We start from the raw sequence: 19,567 nt of genomic DNA, 5'->3' as shown, positions 1-19,567 counted from the left end.
CCATTTTCAGGTTGCGTGGCAACGCGTTCCAGAGTTGCGTGCTCATAAAGGAAAAGGTAGATGTGTGCATTAATTTGTATTTCAGTCCTTTACACTTGGGAGGATGAAGATTGAGGAATGTGTGAGAAGATTTTTTTGCGTTTCTGGGTGGTAGTTCTATTAGGTCTGACATGTAGGCCGGGGCGTCACCATGGATGATTTTATGGACTAGGGTACAAAGTTTGAACATGATGCGTTCTTTGAGTGGGAGCCAGTGTAGTTTTTCTCGTAGGGGTTTTGCGCTTTCGTATTTTGATTTGCCGAATATTAGTCTGGCTGCCGTGTTCTGGGCTGTCTGGAGTTTTTTAATTATTTGTTCTTTGCAGCTGGTGTAGAGTGAGTTACAGTAATCCAGATGACTGAGTACCAATGATTGTACCAGGTTGCGGAAGACATTCCTTGGAAAAAATGGTTTGATTCTTTTTAGTTTCCACATTGAATGGAACATCTTTTTAGTTATGTTTTTCGCATGATTCTCAAGTGTTAGGTGTCGGTCAATGGTAACTCCAAGAATTTTTAGGGTATCCAAAACTGGTAGACTTAGTTTAGGTGTGTTGATGGTGGTAAATTTATTCTTATTGTATTGCGAGGTGAGTACTAGGCATTGAGTTTTTTCTGCATTTAGTTTCAGCTGAAATGCATCTGCCCAGGAATTCATAATGTGTAGGCTTTGGTTGATTTCATTGGAGATTTCCTTTAGGTCTTACTTGAATGGGATGAAGATCGTTACATCATCGGCGTATATGTATGGATTTAGATTCTGATTCGATAGTAGTTTGGCCAAAGGTGTCATCATTAGGTTGAATATGGTCGGTGAGAGGGGGGATCCCTGTGGAACTCTGCATTCAGGTGTCCATGTAGCTGACGTAGTCGAATTTGATGTCACTTGATATGAGCGTGTAGTTAGGAACCCCCTAAACCAATTGAGAACGTTGCCTCCAATTCCGAAGTATTCGAGGATATGTAATAAGATTCCATGGTCAACCATGTCAAGTGCGCTCGACATGTCGAATTGTAACAGTAGTATGTTGTATGTTCTTCAACTCAAAGAAATAGAGCAAATCAAAGATGTGGAGACTGTTGGTCCTCTGACTTCATTTGATAGCACAATATCCCAGTCATTCAATATGTTCTGAACCAGTTTCATGACTATGGAAGAGATTGCCTCTTACAGTGAATTTAAAATTTGCAGTGTTTGTTTACAGCATTTTATAAGCATGTTCTGAAAATTTCTTCTGACATAGTTCCTGCAGCTTATTTTACCACATACAGCAGTTCATTCCTGAATAAAGGTAATACACTTGCAGCCATTCCAGATGGTTGGCATTCAATAGATATGGTAGACAATAGTATTGAATGTATTCATGTTATGTTGGAATGACTGTAAATAATTGGCATGTGTTTAAAAAGTATTGTATATAAATAAATTGTAGGGTACCCTCTGTTTGTTCCTTAAGCCCAGAAAGCACTTAGGGGCCCTTTTACAGAGCAGCAGTAAGCCCAACGCAGGCTTACCACACGCTAATCTGGAACTACTGCTGGCTGAACATGGACGTTGGCGGTGGTTCCAGCCCTGGCACATTCCATTTGCTGCTCTACGGAAAATAGCTGTTTTCCAGTGCGGTACTAACCCAGTGGTATTCGGGCAGCTCCACATGCTACCCAGTTACCGCTGGGTTAGCGCAGGAGCCCTTAATGCCACCTCAGTGGGTGGCATTAAGTGCTCACTCTGCATGGCCATGCCATTTTTTGGCCTTTTTATCCATTGTAGTAAAAAGGGCCACATCGTGCAGCAAAAAGGGCCCTTGCCACTTGGTAAAAGGATTCCTTACTGCGAGCAGTTTTTACTGTAACTCTGCTAAAGAAAGAGAGTGTTTCATTATATTTTATGTATATTGTGTTACTCCACTGCAGGAATTTTTTTAATCCAGTCCTTGGGACACAACTTGCCAATCTGGTTTTCAGGATACCCACAGTGAATGTTTATGAGAGTTGCATAATGATGGCAGTATATCCAAACTTCTCATATGCCTATTCATTGTGCATATCCTGAAAACTTGACTGGTTGTATATGTGCTGAGGATTGGGTTGAAAACCACTGCTCCAGGAATGGTAGTGCTTTCTGATCTTCTTTGTCTGTAGGAAGATCATTAATAGGGTTTCCTTTTTAAATAAGAAAATGGGTTCACCCCTACATACAGTATAAAAACTTTGAAGCACTTTTCATTATGTACTTCTCCAAGTCTGATTAGGGGAAACAAACTTAGATATGGCCATTCATCCATTAGGTAAACAGAGGAAATACTACAACAATTTAATACCTAGGACCGATTTATCAGTCAGATCTCAGTGGTACACTTAGCAAAACCTTTATAACTGCTGTCAGAGGACAGCAGTAGCACTGCTTCCAGTCCTGGCATTGTAGGATTTGTGGGCTGGCCAAACATTTTCCATTAGACGAACACTTGCTTTGTGGCTATTATGGGTCTAGTTTCAACTTTCTCAAATCAAACTGAGATGACAGTAGTGCAGTGAAGCTCAACATAGATCTGTGCTTGTCAGCTCTACTCACTACAAGCTTAGCACAATGCATGAGGAAGAAGAGTCCCCTGTAATAAAAGGCACGAAGAAGAAAAATTCTGTTGCTGTTCTCTTTGCTTAAGCGATAGGAAGCTTACCTACAGCACGAAGGACCAAAGTTCTTCTAGAAGTTGTTTAGTTAGTCTCTCTTCCTCCCCAAATTCCTTGGATGAACCTTAGAAACCATATTTTTGAGGAAGCGTATAGTCTGTTTTAAAACTTGGCTTGTCAGGTTGTGCTCTGTAGCTGAGAGAACTGTGTAGGCCTTGCACCTATGCACACGTAATGGCAGAAGTAGACTTAAAGGTGTTCATTCTTCCTATCAGCTATTGGGTTCATTTCTCTTTGCAAGTGTGCCATGAACTTTGGGACAAATATAGAACAGCCCAGCTGCATCTCAGCTCACATATAATCTAATAAGATTGCTAAAGATGACTTTAAAAGCTAGTATGAACTTCTTCCCTGGACCCCTCTCTCCCATTTTCACTTATTGTGCTCTCCCTGGAGCCTGGTGCCTTTAATAAACAAGGCCTGTATTATATACTGATCCATAAGGGAATGTAAGAACTGCCATACTGTTAGCTCAAAGGTCTGTCAAGCCCAGTATCCTCTGACAGTGGCCAATCCAGACCATAGCTACCTTTCAGGATCCCAAAAACTTTCAATTGTTTCATCCAACCTTTCTTAAATAAGAGTTTACTGTTCATTTACACGAGTTTAAGCATCATAATTTTGAATTAAACTGGTTTATTATAAATGATACAAATAAATAGGTTAACCAAATGTATGGAGGGCAGGCGCATGTTGTCATATGCTTTAATTGAGTCGCATGTGGTTTCCAAATTGATAGTGGTGATCTTTGGTGTATGAGTGATAGAAATGTGAGCATAACTGCTGTGATGTCACAAAGCAACAATGCTATAATAAATATTCTCATTTCAACCTTGGGTTTGATTGACTGACAGTGCCTGTGATGTGAAATTTTAGATAGTTGGAATTTGGAAAGTGGAGCTTCATGTGCATTCAGTGTTTTGCCATATGCATCCAAACTAGAGGGAACAGTAGCTGTGAGATGAATTAGGTTCTCTTGATGCTGCTAATTTATTCAGCATCTGCCTCTAGAGTGATGATCATCTGGCTGTATCTGGTGCAAGATTCACAAGCCACCATGTTGCAAGGAATCAAAAAAAAAATGTATATATACCCATAGGTATAAAATGAGCTTTTTAGCTTGTGCTAATTCTGCTAGCGCATGCTAATTTTTTAGTAAAAGGGCTCCTAGTTATGATAACTAATTTATGCTATGGCACTTTTTTTTTTTTTGGTTAGATATGTTAGCCATTTGCCTATTGAGCTATAGGAGATTGTGACTGAAACAATGAACAGTAGACTATTGTATATCCACTTGATGGGTATGTCTTTTACATTCAAAATCGGTGTTCTATAACAGATTGGCTCAGTCTTGTTTGCCATGATGGTAGGATCATCTTTTAGTCAAAATCAAGGAGCAGGGGTGGACCAAGAAGTCTCGTCAGCCAAGGGTTGATTGGAATAACTTTATTGCATCAAATACATGTATGCAATCAAGTTACTCCAATGAACCCTTGGCTGACGAGGCTTCTTGGTCCACCCCTACTTCTTGATTTTGACTGTTGTATGCGTGGGGGTTCTTGTACCCTGACCTGTGGGTCTCTGCTTTGGAAGAGGAACATCTTTTAACCATCTCCAGAATCCTTGATAATTTTCTCCATTAAAATGTGCCTAGAGGTAGATATTCATGTTGCTCTAATCTTAGTCCTCTTGTGTTCATGTTGTAATACAAGTGATCAGTACAGATACTTGGCCACATAGGCGCCCCGTATAAGAGGCTTGGGGAGGCTAAGCCTCCCCAGCCCAATCGTCGACTTCCGCTTGTGGTGCAGCCCACCCTCCCGCCCGGCGTATTTTCATCTTTTATTTCCGTGGTAGCGACGTCAATGAAGAAAAAGACTACAGGCTCGCCGCCAGCTTCTCCCTTCTCTCTGCTCTCGCGGAAACAGGAAATGCATCACGGGACACTGTGTGCAGAGAGAAGGGAGAAGCTGGCGGCGAGCCTGTAGTCTTTTTCTTCATTGACGTCACTGCCACGGAGCGTATGGAGGTAAGCTCCGCCCCCTTTAGCCTCCCCAAACAGTTGGGCTACCGACCGTCTATGCTTGGCCATGTTAATCAGATTATAAAGTTACCAAAGGAATTGCCCGAAGGAACAGGCTGTGGTTTTCTTTTCCCATTTTGGCAAATGGGATCCTGAACGTTGCACAGTTCGGTTACAAAATAGTTTCAGCAGGAACCATATCTTTCCTTCATAGTCTCTACTTTTTTTTTTTAAGGATTTAATGCCAATCTTTTAGGCTCTCATTACAGAATTTAGAATAAAAGGGATATTTTATTATTATATCTGTATATTTTTCTGCACCATGGTTGGGTCTTGAAATGGGGGGGGAGTATCGTACAGCTGTTGCAGGACAGCTGTTTAGTTCTCCAATCAGAACATAAATAGACCTTGAGTTAATGACAAAAAGGGGTATTACAAAGCATGTCAAAAGTTGAGGGCTCATTCTTTCATTAGGATTGATTGGCTTTCTAGTGTCTATAGGTCACAAAATTCTTTCTCCGCAGTTGAAATGCATCTTGAGGCAAGACAAAGTTCAACACAAGAAACTTATAAAATTATCTGCTGGACCTCTGTCCAAGAGACCTAGGTTTTCTATCAAACAATCTTTGTATTGGTAGAAATAGAAAGATCTCGGGGGGGGGGCAGATGCATATCCCTACATCACTTCCACATTACTGTAGATGTGAGCCGGAGGGGCTGTGAGTGCCCATGATGATAAAGTGGTAGTCTAGAATGGAAGTATCTAGTCATATAAATCAGGACCCAAGTACTATGCAAAACCTGTTTTCACTTCAAGATACAAATAAGTCATGTCAAGATGTCTTCAATCAGATTGTGCTACTGCATCAATGATCTTGTGATTGGGATACTAAAAAGGATCTTCAAAATCATCCAAGAAATTGAGATGATCAAATGCTTCTGGAATGGGACTTGATATACTACCTTTCTATGGTTTTTGCAACTGCATTCAAAGCGGTTTACATAGTATCTACAGGTACTTATTTGTACCTGGGGCAGTGGAGGGTTAAGTGACTTGCCTAGAGTCACAAGGAGCTGCAATGGGATTTGAACTCAGTTCCCCAGTATCAAAGACTGCTGTACTAACCACTAGGCTACTCCACAACAAACTTGGCGCATGTTAAGCTTTAGTAAAAGAGCCCCTATGCTATGTGCCCTATTTTATACCTGTGGGCCATGTAGCACTTAGCCCATGCTAGTGTCTGTTAGCATGCACTAAACTTTAGTAAAAGGGGGCCTTAGTGACTTAAGAGGGTCATTCATTTCTTAATCTATTATCACGCAGTCTTCTGGTAGCTGTAAATTCTGTTTCTCCCATGATGTGTTTACAAGTGTGAGCCACTGCCACCCCTTATTTTACTTTACAGTTTTGAAAATAAGTATCACTACACTACACTCTTGTAATGCAACTTAAAATCTACTTGTGAACTTGATGTACAATGCCACCTGAATATACAAGTTTGCATAGTTCTTGAAAAACTATTCATAAATGTTTTAGTCCAATAAAAAGTTTTGCATTCAACTGCTTTTTAAAAAAATGTATTTATTTATCGCCCTTTTTGACTAAATTCACTCAAGGTTTACTTCTACATAATCAAGAAATTGTTACTCCTGTTTTGTCCCAATTCACCATTAATGGTAAGGAAAAGCTATTGCATGTTCTAGATTTTAAAAGCATTAAAGGTTTTTTTTAAGATAACTCTGTTTGTTATACTGATTAATAATTTTTAATGCCTTTAGCTAAGAGACAATGGCCAAAACCACCTTTAGTTGGGTGGACAAAGTACTGTGTTGCAAAATCTTTCAAGGTAATATAAAAGCGTTCACCATAGTTAAACCACTGTACATGTGCAGCTTTATCTGCAGAAAAAAAGCCATGCCTCTCTACAGCAGATGTGCAGAACAAGCTCCTTAAAGATGTTTCTAAGCACTTGCGGAATATATGGTTATTTTGGACACAGCGTGTAAATAACAGTAGTTCAAACAGTGTTTTTTCTTATCCATTTAGTATTGGGATAAGGTGGATGTAATGGAACAGGAACTATTATTATTATTTTGCTTCCATTAACTGTTTTATGCCAGTTTAGAATAACCCATCTCTTTAAGAATTTCTTTTTTTGTCTTGTCCATTTTTTTCCAGTTGGCAATCATAAAACTTAACAATGAAAAGGAGAGATGTATGAATAAAAGAAAGGAAAGCTAAGCTACAAAAGGAAAAAAAATCATGATTCGCCAAGTCCACAAAACAAAATGAGACAAGAATGGACATGCCCAGAGCAGGGTGACAAAAGCAGGGAAAATAAGAAAATTAATAAAATGGACATTACAATAAGTTATTTAAGGCCCAAGTGTAGCCAACTCCACCAAAACACCCAAACTTTATTTTCCATAATGAAATCAGTAACCCACTATGGGCCTCTTTTACTGAACCATGCTTGCGATTCCCATGCAGCAAATGTGATGCAGCCCTTTCAAAATGAATGGGCTACAGCACATTTGCTGTGCCGGAATCACTAGTACGGTATAGTAAAAGAGGATCTATGACTTTTACTACTTTAAGAAAAGATCTTTCTCCCAAGGACAAGTAGGCCATTATTCTCACGAGTGGGTCACGTGACCTGCGTTGCCCAGTCCGGTGCTTACAACAAGCTTTAAAGAGCTCTGTGGAGCACAAGCCATGCTGCACCACGCATGCGTGAGTGCCTTCCCGCCCACCGAGAGAGTGCAGTTCCCGCAATTCTTTTACCATGGTGAGGACAAATGTCATTTTCTGTTGCTTCTCACAGCTCAGTCCAGCCAGTAGAGCTTTTCAATGCCTTTTGGCTGTTTTTTTTTTGGACCAATTGTGTTTTCCCATGTTTCTGGTCTTTTTTTCCCGTCACCTTTATTGTGTTTAGTGAGTTTTGCCCAGTTTTAAGTTTCCTTTTTCTTTTCTGGTCATCTGGCTGTTTTTAGGCCTTGACTCCAGTCAGGTTCTCCTTCCCTTTTTTCCCCCGCTAGTGTTTGGCCCCTTTTTTGGCACCATTGAGTCATTTGATATGGCCACGGAAGTTTTTCCTGCTGTGTCCACGAAAGTTCCCAGTGGCTTTAAACGCTATACCTGGTGCAATCGGACCACCTCTGGTACAGCCTAACCATAGTCTTGTGTCCTGTGTCTTTGGTTAAAGAAAAGGACCTAGATGTCCAGAGAGGCTCAGCGTGAAAAGATATTTGGAGCCCGGTCCAAATGCTCAACTTCGGCATAAACTTTGATAATGTCTGCATTGGTGTCAGGTGTTGCATTGGGATTATCAGTACGTATGGCTGCTAGACCTGTTGACACTGGGGGGCAGTTGTGCATCGAATGTGTCTCCATCTGCCTCAACGCCTACCTATGACACATTTGATGTGGCTTCCAGGATCTCTACTCAAAGTATAGTGATGCACATACTCTCATGGCTGCATGTCTGTGATTTGGAACCAGCGGTTCAGCAGAGGTTGGCGGATGGCCCATGCCAGAGGAATAATCTTTTTAGAGAGAAGGTTGAAGACATTGCTGACCATATAAAAAACCACGCAGATACCATCCATTCTCTCTCCTTCTAGATGCCTTCTGCATCTGCCCCCTCTTCTATGACGCATTTTGGGAGAGACTGTAGAATTGTAGAGGTGGGTTACAAGAATGTTTCTGGAGAACAGTTCCATGAGTTATTTTGTAAAGGCAGACATGAGGATTGCTTCAGGAGTAGGCAGAATAATGGGTTTGATGGACCGGGGAAGCACTTACTTTAACGGCAGGGTCGACTCAACCTGTGGACTAGGTAAAGCACTGGCTCAGGGTGCCAAAATTCCTGTTTGGTGTACTTTCAAGCTCCTGTATGGATAAATGCTGGACTGGGATTTCAGCACATTATCATCGGCACCCTGAGCTAGTGCATCACCTGGTACAGGTGGGGGAGGAGACGAGAGAAGGGGGAGATCTCAGATCACAGTTGGGGGGAGTGGAGGGAGAGATACCAGATTGTGGGTGGGGCACCCATGCAAAAGTTGGCTCAGGCCACCAAAGTCCCTTGAGCTGGTTCTGATTAATGGAAGCGTTAACTTTCCTTGTAGGCAGTAGGCTGACTTGATTACACTTCCCAACTATGGAAAAAATAAAAAAGGGAAGATGACTGATCTCCCACAGGCAGTCATGTCTGTAGAGCGCAGAGGTCTCTGCCTGGAGAATGTTAGCCATGGCCAACTGAGAAGACTGGATGAGTTAATGTCATGAGTACTACTGGTGCATACAGTTTATCCTTTTTACATTAAGTACATAAAGACAGAAAACATACATTAAATATTTTCATCATATTTATGAGAAAAAAAGAATCAACACATACCCTTGCAAGTAACTTGTAGGCAATAGTTGTAACACCAACTTCTATTTTACTACATGATATAAATACGTAAAGAAAAGTATTAATATTACTTTCTGAATGCCCTGAACTGAGATCAAACATACTCAATCAAGTAATGTTTATTTTAAGAAGTCAATGCAAAATAAGAGGAAGAACAGCATTCATTAATATCTTAAGTATTAAAATTGTTTCCATACTGTACATCAGATGTACATACTGCACATGATACTGGAAGAAGAGAATATTACCACAATATTTTAGATCAATATATTTCTTAAATGATGAATTAAAGGGTACAAATAATTACATGGACAAACCCCCTAATCAACCATAGAGTTTTACATGTAAGAACCCCAGAAATTGTCAGTGCATTTTTTTTCATCAAGTCTCCCAAATTGCACTTTGTATTTTTGACATGTAATATTAATATTAATTTTGAGTACTGGCATGATCACTGTACAATAAAACACCTGATACATTAAAATGCCTAAATATTCAATATAATATGCCAAAAAAGAGCAAGTGTAAGGGCACATTTAACTACAATATTTTACTTTAATGTGAAGTCTACATTTAGAAAAGGAGAGATGTGAAACAATGCTAATTATGATTTGGCATACTAAGGAGCTGATGTACTAAGCATTTCCCCCTAATTTTAAAAGCTAGGTTGTCCCAGTTTGTCAATAATTGGTTTGACCTGATATTTAGGTATATCTAGGTAATATGTAATACAGTAAAATTACCCATTACCATTTTGTTAAAATTCTTAATCTAGGCTGATGAGAAAAGGTATAAAAACTAATGCCTATGTTTACTAAGCGGCGCTATGGTCGTGTTAGCATTTTTAATGCGTGTAAATGGTGTATGCGCATTAAATGCTAATGCGCCCATAGAAATGTATAGGTGTGTTAGCGTTTAACGTGCCTTAAATTTACAGGTGCTTTAAAAATGCTAACTGACCTTAGTAAACATACCCCTAAGATTTCTAAGATTATGTAGGCTCAATTTAATAGAAAAATATATTAGGAAATGTCATCATTTCTGCTGAACCATTCAAAATGTTGCAAATGGGTGACCTTTATTGAATCTGGGGAATAACATGCATATCTCATCCCTATTATCTTCTTTTTAAATTGTTTTTCCATGTAGGACAGAAAAAGCATAACTGGGCAAGAGACCAATCAGCAGTGACTAGAGTGACAACTAACAAAACCACAGCAAGACACTGAGGGAAAAAAGTATGAGCAGTTCTGCTCCGCATCACCTAGAAACTGAGGGAAAGCAAACAGAAAGAGAGTGGCTTTAGAAAATTGTGCCATTACAGAACTTTTTGTTAACAATTGACAAAGTGGGTACTGTGATGGTGTTTAACAGAAAAGACTGTATTGTCAAAATAGAGTGACAGCTGATAGGACTTCTATGTCCCTCTAATATAATACTCACCTGTACAGTGATATAGATTGGGAAAGAAGTTAGATATCCCACTTCAAAAATGTGTGGGGTTTCAGAACTACAAACACCATCATTCCTACAATGTATATTTTTCCTAAAATTCCTAAATCTTTAACCAATCCTTCTAGCCATCCCACTGTTTACATAGTAAAATAATAAATGATGGCAGATAAAAACTGGTATGGTCCATCTATTGTGCCCAGAAAGGTGGCCATGGTTGTAACTGTGCAGGCTACACCCTATGCCTTTTTTGAAGTGTGAGTTTGCTTTGATAACCATTCTTTTGCTGTTTAGGGATTATCTGTGTCTTATCAACTACTAGCAATAAAATAGAGATGTATGAAACCTATCTGACTCTGGACTACATAAATGCACAAACCAACTTGGGGTAAAACCTACTGCTTAATCTTTATTATTTAAACTGGAGGAAAAAACATTGACACTCTATTTGTCAATGCTGAAAAGCTTGTTAACTTGGGTTGTATAATTATTGTTTAAAAAAAGGCACCTCCAGAATATACATATATGATTTGTAGTAGTGGTTTCCTGCCAGAGCTTCTCTGGAAAGTGGAGTAGATAAAAGTGACATCATTCCTGAAGTGCCACTGATTGGCTGCTGTGACATGCTGCAGAACGTTTAATAGACAGGAGTGGAAGTGAACAAAGCAAGTCTATGGTAAGCAAGGAAGCCCATTGGTTAATCTCTGATTCCACTCCCCAAAGCAGCCGTCATTCCTATACACACACACAAAAAAAAAAAAGGAAACCTAGGAACTGCTTCTCATTGCCGTTTTTACAGCTTTTTCCACTGGACAAAAGGAGGGGGGACCCTGCAACTGGGAAAAAAAAGGAAGGGATGGAGGGGGGACCCTGCAACTGGGAAAAAGGGAGGATGGGAGGAGGGGGGACGACCCTGGAATTGGGAGAGAGGGCGGTCTCTGGCACATACTCTCATTCTCACACACACATTCGCACCCAGTCTCTCTCTGTCACACACACACACACACTCGCACATTCACACTCTCTCAAACATACTCCGAGGAAAACCTTGCTGGCGCTAGTAAAAAAGGCACGTTTCTGGAACGAATGAAATGGGCGCTAGCAAGGTTTTCCTGGGAGTGTGTATGTTTGAGAGAGAGCCAGAGTGAATGTGCGGGTGTGTGACAGAGTGAGACTGTGTGACAGTGTGTGTGTGTGAGAATGAGAGTGTGTTACAGGGCCCCCCCCCCCCCCGTTCCTAATGCCCCTCATCCTTTTCCCTCCCCTCCTTTTCCTCCTCCTTCCCACACTTTGGGTTCCTTTAGGCTTTCAAAAGTCTATGTACCCCTGTGGCCCTAACGCCCAGTATCCGGATACCCCACCGCTTTCCTCCTCACCCCTCCCCCAAGATGTAATACTTTCACGTCCTTTATTTTTTTAAAAAAGTGTCCTATCTACCCTGTGTACAAATGCCCGGCATTCAGATTGTGTTCCTCTCGTAAATTTTCATTTCTTTCATTCATTCAGAACTTGCCCCCCCCCCCCCCCCCTGAACACTTTTGGTTCCTTCAGTCTTTTAAAACTCTCCTATCTACCCTGTGTCCTAATGGCCAGCATTCAGATTGTTTTCCTTTCCCAAATGTTCATGTCTTTCAGTCATTCAGAACTCCCCCCCCCTCCCCCCATTTAACACTTTCGGTTCCTTCAGTCTTTTAAAACTCTCCTATCAACCCTGTGTCCTAATGGCCAGCACTCAGATTGTTTTGCTTTGCCAAATTGTCACTGAGGTCAGTGCGTGCCTGCCTAGCAGACCACTTCCGGCAGGCACAGTCCCAGGCACATCCTGTTGGAGGTGAGAATTATTATATAGGATAAGTGATCTACACCTTATATGTGGAAAAACCCCAGTGGGGCCACCATTTCACATAGGCTTTCTCACGTTTGTTTTTTGAACAAATGACATTGGCATTGGAATACTTAATTTCTGAATGTGGTGGTAACATTCTGTGCAGTAAAAAAAAAATAATACACATGCTAACTCTGAAATAAACAAAAGCAGTGAAAACCAAACACTTTAAAGCATGGCTGCTCATAAAATTTAATCAGCTGCTTATGTCAGAATGGTGCTGATGTTTAACTACAATGCTGACACTATTTGACCAATCAAATATTGTGTATTTATGATGTCAAAGGAACAAATTGTAAACATTATACTGCAATTATTTTTGCTTATCCCATCCATGCCTTTTTGAGTTATGTATGTTGATGTAATCCGCTTAGAATTTATTAGATAATGTGGAATATAAGGTTTTATTTTTTTACAATAAACGATCACTATTTTTGTCCTCGGCACTTCAGCTGGAAGGGTATTCCAGGCATCCACCATTTATTTGTCTGTGTCTTTTACAAAATGTGTAAATGGTGAACCATTTAATTTGGTAGAATATTAAGCACAACTGCAACATAGCATTTTGATAAGCTGCCTCCCCCCCCCCCCCCCCCCCCCCCCACACACACACAGAAATGACAAAGATGCTGGTGGTACCATCCTAACACCACTATCCCTGTTTTCCAAACTAAACTGAGATTCATGCCCAAGGCATGGTTCAACATTAATTTATGACACAAACTGGGTTTGGAATTACAAATGCAAAAAGCAAAAAACCAAAGTAATCCACGCAATATCAAAATATGAAACTCTACTGTGGCAAACTTATAGTGAAAAAGGAAGGAAAAGCCTCAAAGTAGCTCAAAATCAACAAGATTTGTAGAGCTATACTGATCAAATAGATCACCATCGGCAAAAACCTTCCAACAGTTATATGACTTCATTTGATTATTAAGAGCAAAAAAAATTAATAGTCTTTATATTGTGACAGTGCTCAAACAATAGTGAAAAACAATTATAACTCAAATGTCAAAAAGGCATCTGGTGAATAGTTCCAACAGGCCTGGGGGCTAGTTTGAAGTATTCACCAGATGCCTTAGTTACTGTTATATTTGCCACATGTTGATGCCTTTGCGACAGTTAAAGTTATATTTTACTTTAAAAGACATTAGTAAAACTCTGGTTCAGAGCAACTTTGCTGAGTTATTATGTGGAGAGTTATAAAAGACTGAACTGCTTATTTGGCCACAGTCTTAGTCCCATAATCAACAAATTTGTTTGTGTTCTACATTCCCAATCCACAGGCAAGTGTTAGGCAGCTGCCTATGCAGGATGCTTGAATTCTAATAATACAACTGTACTTGTGACCTGGATTGGCCACTACTGGAAACAGGATGCTGGGCTTGATGGACCTTCGTTCTGTCCCAGTATGGCAATACTTATGTGAAACGGGACCCGTTGACCACAGTTCTATTTCAGTTGTAAAAGGAGAAAACTTAAAGCTTGCCTAAGTTAAGTAAAAGAATCTATTTAATCTTGATGGCAGAGAAAAATCTTTGTTCTATTTTTGGCAAAGAGGACAGTAAAAGTATAATTAAAGTATAAATCAAATTAAAAAAGATATAATTAATTAAAGGAGGTTTTTTGTGTCGCCCATGATGATGAAATGATAGCTTTTATCCCATTTACAATTGTGGGAAAAGCTTTTTCTTGAGGCGTTTTTCCTCCTTTTTTGAAAAGAGTAACCTTATATTTAACAACTGGGTTCTGTATTTATATGGATTGATGATTTACTAGATTGAACCAGTTTCCTACTGATATTTTTAGTTAATACTTATGTACTGACAGACACCAAAGCTACCATGCCAGAAGCCAATTCTTAAGGCTGCTTTGTGACACTGAAGAGAATTTGATATTTATTTATTTTATTTTTGTTACATTTGTACCCCGCGCTTTCCCACTCATGGCAGGCTCAATGCGGCTTACATGGGGCAATGGAGGGTTAAGTGACTTGCCCAGAGTCACAAGGAGCTGCCTGTGTCTGAAGTAGGAATTGAACTCAGTTCCTTAGTTCCCCAGGACCAAAGTCCACCACCCTAACCACTAGGCCACTCCTCCACTGTTGCTACTATTTCAGACTCTACATGGAACGCCGCCACTCCACCAGCAACACTCCACGTAGAAGTCGGCCCTTGCAGATCACCAATGTGGCCGCGCAGGCCTCTGCCTCTGTGAGTCCGTCGCCCTGCACGTATGTGCAGGACGTCAGACTCACAGAAACAGAAGCCTGCGCAGCCTTCCACATGGAATGTTGCTAGTGGAATAGCAACACTCCATGTAGAATCTCCAATAGTAGCAACATTTCATATAGAATCTCCAATAGTAGCAACATTCCATGTAGAATCTCCAATAGTATCTATTTTATTTTTGTTACATTTGTACCCCGCGCTTTCCCACTCATGGCAGGCTCAATGCGGCTTACATGGGGCAATGGAGGGTTAAGTGACTTGCCCAGAGTCACAAGGAGCTGCCTGCCTGTGCCTCCTTTATGAAGAAAATTTGTAAATCACAAATACAGAACAGGAAGAGTAAACTCCTCCCACCATAAAATCCAAGAATGTATGAAGAAGTCTCACTAACCCTCAAATTCTTATTTTTATATTTGCAGCATCTGAAGTAGGAATGAAACCTTCAACCTCTTTCAGTATATCATCCCATTACAATCACTCTTTACAAATGTTAGAAGATATTGTCCAGTCCCAAAATTCCTGATCATCTCTCCCTCACATATGAGATTTTAACTGATATGAGAGAGAGTTTTGTGGAGAAAGGAGATTCAGTAAACTGTAAACAAAAGCCTATCACAGACCCAGAAGAACTGCGGAGATGTCTTAGAGACACCCAGAAAAGAGAATTTACACATGATCTGTGAAATCTGATCTTCCTGCATCTCTAATGATATTATAATATACTCTGTAAACACTGACATATAGTACATGGTCTTTATTTTTTTTTAATGACAAGCAATTATTGAATGCACACGCAAGAGAACATACATTGCAGATATATGCTTGTCCCTTCTATTCTTCCAATGATGAAGTCATCTCCATCTATCATGACTCATCATAAATATGGAAAGTGCTCTCTGTCTAATCAAATGATTGATACAAAGGCTTTTGTTTAACCCAACACCAAATGTAAATGGACTGTGAAGAGTTTCTCCAACTGCAACACTATGAATGCCATCTATTTGATTGTATGTTTGTGCGGGTATGATGCATATTGGCAAAACATGACAATTTCATAACTGACTTACTGAACGTAAACACAGTTTCAAGGGACACCTTGAACTGCTTCTATAACACTATAAAGACATTTTTTCTGAAGATCTAACATGCTGTATAATATGGGTGTTATCAGTATTTGGTGAGGAATAGAATACTTTTATCTGAAGATGAAAACATGAGTTTCTTTGTAGGTACTATGCAATCCTTAGGTCTTAGTCTAGAGATTGTTTTTATAACTGTTTTTCAAAACAGAGAGGAACATTATGTTTGTTTCTCCAAGGACAAACAGGATTATAAAATCCTCACATAGGGTGACATTACTAACGGAGGCTGGCACAAGAATCAGTACCCCAGCAACCTTTTCCTGAAGTGTTTGGGCAGGCTCACCACACATTTGCACCTTTTCCCACCTGCTGCTGTTGCATGGGAATTCCCTGTCTATTCTTTTCTTCAAAGCCAATCTGACCTGCTTTCCATCAAGATCACCTCAGCACCTCAAAAGTTTTATGTCTCTTAAAAGAATGTAAGCCCTGTTGTTGTGCATGCTGTTTTCACATTTACCCAGTAGTTCTTAGGATTTTCAGCAAATTTTATTTCTTTTTCCAAGTCAGATCAGTGTGGGCTGTATTTAGATCTTCAGCTTCCTGCCAGGGTATTTTTTTCACCATCAAGTTACTACTTGAGCAGAGCTGCCTGTGTGAATTGCAGTTCTGCCAGTGATGGACCAAAAAAGAATGCTGCAGGGACCGAGGCAGCGGAGGGGAGGAGCAGAATTTGAGGCAGGCAACGCTTCCGGATAGCCGGACCCAGAGCCGCGGGAGAAAAGGCAGCGAGGGTGTTGGATTGGGGCAGGATGAATTGGAGGAAGGCAGAAGTGCTGGACTTGGGGAGGGGGGGGGGGGGATAGTGCTGCCAGACTTGTGGGAAGAAGGGGATTGGAGGGAAGGGAGAGAGCTGCTGGATGTGGGAGGAAGAGGAGGAGGGGACTGAATGGAAGGGAGAGAGTTGCTGGAGGTGGGAGGAAAAGGAGGAGGGATCTGGATGGAAGCTTCTGGCCAGGGGCTGGAGAGAAAGGAGAGAGCTGCTGGACATGGGAGGAAGAGGAAGAAGGGACTGGAGGGAAGGGAGAGAGCTGCTGGACTGGGAGAAATAGGAGGAGGAGACTGGATGGAAGTGAGAGAACTGCTGGAGAAAGAGGAGGAGGGGATCTGGATGGAAGGGAGAGAGCTGCTGGACTTCAGAGGAAGAGGGGGCTGGTGGGAAGGAAGACAGCTGCTGAACTGGGAGGAGGAGGAGATTGGAAGGAAGGGAGAGAACTGCTGGAGGAAGAGGAGGAGGGGATCTGAATGGAAGAGAAAGAGTTGCTGGATGTGGGAGCAAGAGGGGGCTGGAGGGAAGGGAGAGAGCTGCTGGATGTGGGAGGAAGAGGGGGAGGAGAACTGGAGGGAAGGGAGAGAACTGCTGGTACAGCACAAGGAGGGAGGGAAGGGAAATAGAGATACTAGACCAAGGAGATGAAGGAAAAGGGAACAAATACTAAACCTACAGTGTGAGGGAGGAAGGGAGGGCGGGGTGGATGGGCAGGCAGGGAATCAAGCAACCAAACCAGATGCTGGAAAGGGGAGGGAGTGAGAGGGAGAGAAGCTGGATGGGGTAGGGTCAGAGACGGTAGAGATATATTGATACTGGGGACGAAGAGAGGGGAGAAGCTGGACAGAGAAATATAGGGACATAGGGAAAGGGAGATACTAAACATGGAGGAAGATAGAGGTACAGAGATGGAAGAAGATGGATAGTGAACATGGAGAGAGAGAGTTGAACTATCAAATGGATATGAGACCTTGGTGAGTGAGTTAAGAGAAGGATGTAGAAACCAGACTAGAATATGTCAGATTTGAAATGTACATCCTGCTAGATATGGCTGGGGCCCAAGGCAGAAATTTGGGAGGGGACACAACAGCTTACTAACAGGCTGCACCTTCTTCAGCTTCCAGCTGGCCTGGGGTTCTCACTGGCTAGGGGGCCAAACGCAGTTGCCCTAGTTGTACCTCCCCTAACACTCTCTCTCGCATGTGATTTTGCACAGTATAGGAGAAAATGCATCTCTTTGTATTTCTCTGTGCTGTACTAAATGCAAGGTCTGGCCTCTTGGGATTTTAATTTAATTTGTTTAAGGTTTGTGGTCACTTATTCTGTATTTGTGTTCTCTGTGTGTGACCAAAGTATTCTGTGAGCATCAATTTTCTATGTGGTATTCTATAGTATTTTGGCTTGTTCAGTTTTCTTGATAGATGTATTGATATTTTAGGGCCTCACTGTAATATTTAAGGCATATTTGGGGGAAGCATATGTGTGTTGGCGGACCGTGGCTCAGTGGAGGATGAAGAGTGCACCCTCTTATATGTCCCCTAGCTCTCAATGTGGCCTGCAGCCACTGAGGCCAGCACTGCTACTCCCATTAAGTTATTGGGAGTGGGGTAGGTGTGCGGTAGGAGTAGGGGCGTGGGCAGGGCATATCAGGTGGCAGGTGTTTCTCTAGTGCCCATCCACCCAACCTGTTGGCCCACCCAAAAATTGCCTTCTAGCTACGCCACTGATATGTTCACTGGCCACAGTAACAATGTTTTTGGGTAACTTAAGTCCCAAAATATGTACTTCAGAGATTCAATACTTCTGTATTAAAACTGCATACAGCTCCATAAAAGATGGCCTAGGCTCTAATTCCTACAAATATACCAGAATGAGCTTTTCAGGGCACCACCTCCACAGCCATATTGTTTGTTTGTCCTTATATCCCACATTATCCAAACATTTATTTCTGTTCAATGTGGCTTACTTTAATAGAACTCAATTACATTAACAATATACTGAATAAAGTTACCATTAAGAAGAATTGGTCATAAATATGCAATTCTCCAATTTTACAATTCAATCTTAAAGAATTTCTTAAAAGGATAAGTTTTCAGGTTTTTGCAAAATAGTAAGTAATTATTTATTTTAGCGTGCGCTAATGATTAGTACGTGCTAAACACTAGAGATGCCCATAGGAATATATACAATCAACGTATTCACGAGGCATATATAAGTTTATACTGGTGAAGGGAGTAGTTCAATCAGTTGTCTCATTATACTCATCAAAATATCATGGTCTCTAGTTTAACAGTGGCCCTTTAGTAAGATCATCAGACCCGCGTAACTACCTCTCTAATAGCTAATATGAGCCAGGCATATTTCAGAGGTAGTACCGCAATCCTCATCGATCCTTACTACTAACTTATTTTTCAAAACTTTTTTTACTTTCATTAGTTATTATTTCATTATCCAATTAAGTTGTGCCCACATTTGGATGCCATATATAGACTTTGGAAGAAAGTGCATTATCTTGGCTTACCATGTCACATGTTGTCTTTGATTTCCCCACATCAACCACCTAGACTACTCCATTCCGGTATTGCCTTCATTTTCTAAGCTCCATTTGAATACATCTTGATCCATAGCTTTCAGTTGTTTAGCTCTGACCCAATGGGTATTCAAATTGAATCCTCTTTGAAGAGATTCAAAGGAGTCCTTAAAATCTGGCTTTTCCAATGTGATTTTTCCAACTTCCTGTGACCACCTTTTCTCTAATTATCCTGGCTGTTGCCTTGAACTGAATTTTCTTTCCCTCCCTTGTGTGTTCCATTCACTTGTTTATAGTTGTTTATTGTTGTTCTATGTATAACCCCTCCCAAATGTCATGCGCTCAAATGGCTGTATGTGTGTTTGTTGAAATCAAAGGTTGGTGATTATT

The 19,567-nt window shown here is 40.9% G+C and overlaps 1 protein-coding gene across 1 annotated transcript in view; it reads left to right on the top strand.

The window, feature by feature from the left end:
• Positions 1-10,888, top strand: part of B4GALT6 (beta-1,4-galactosyltransferase 6) — a 327,497-nt gene extending 316,609 nt beyond the window's left edge. The window contains exon 9 of the mRNA XM_030213842.1: positions 10,321-10,888. Within this exon, the coding sequence (XP_030069702.1) occupies positions 10,321-10,336 (16 nt within the window). The 3' untranslated portion in view covers positions 10,337-10,888. The remainder of the gene's footprint in view (positions 1-10,320) is intronic.
• Positions 10,889-19,567: the final 8,679 nt, after the last annotated feature.

This window comes from Microcaecilia unicolor, chromosome 1 (assembly GCF_901765095.1).
Source record: "Microcaecilia unicolor chromosome 1, aMicUni1.1, whole genome shotgun sequence".
NCBI lineage: Eukaryota > Metazoa > Chordata > Amphibia > Gymnophiona > Siphonopidae > Microcaecilia > Microcaecilia unicolor.
This window is presented reverse-complemented; position numbering and strand designations above follow the sequence as displayed.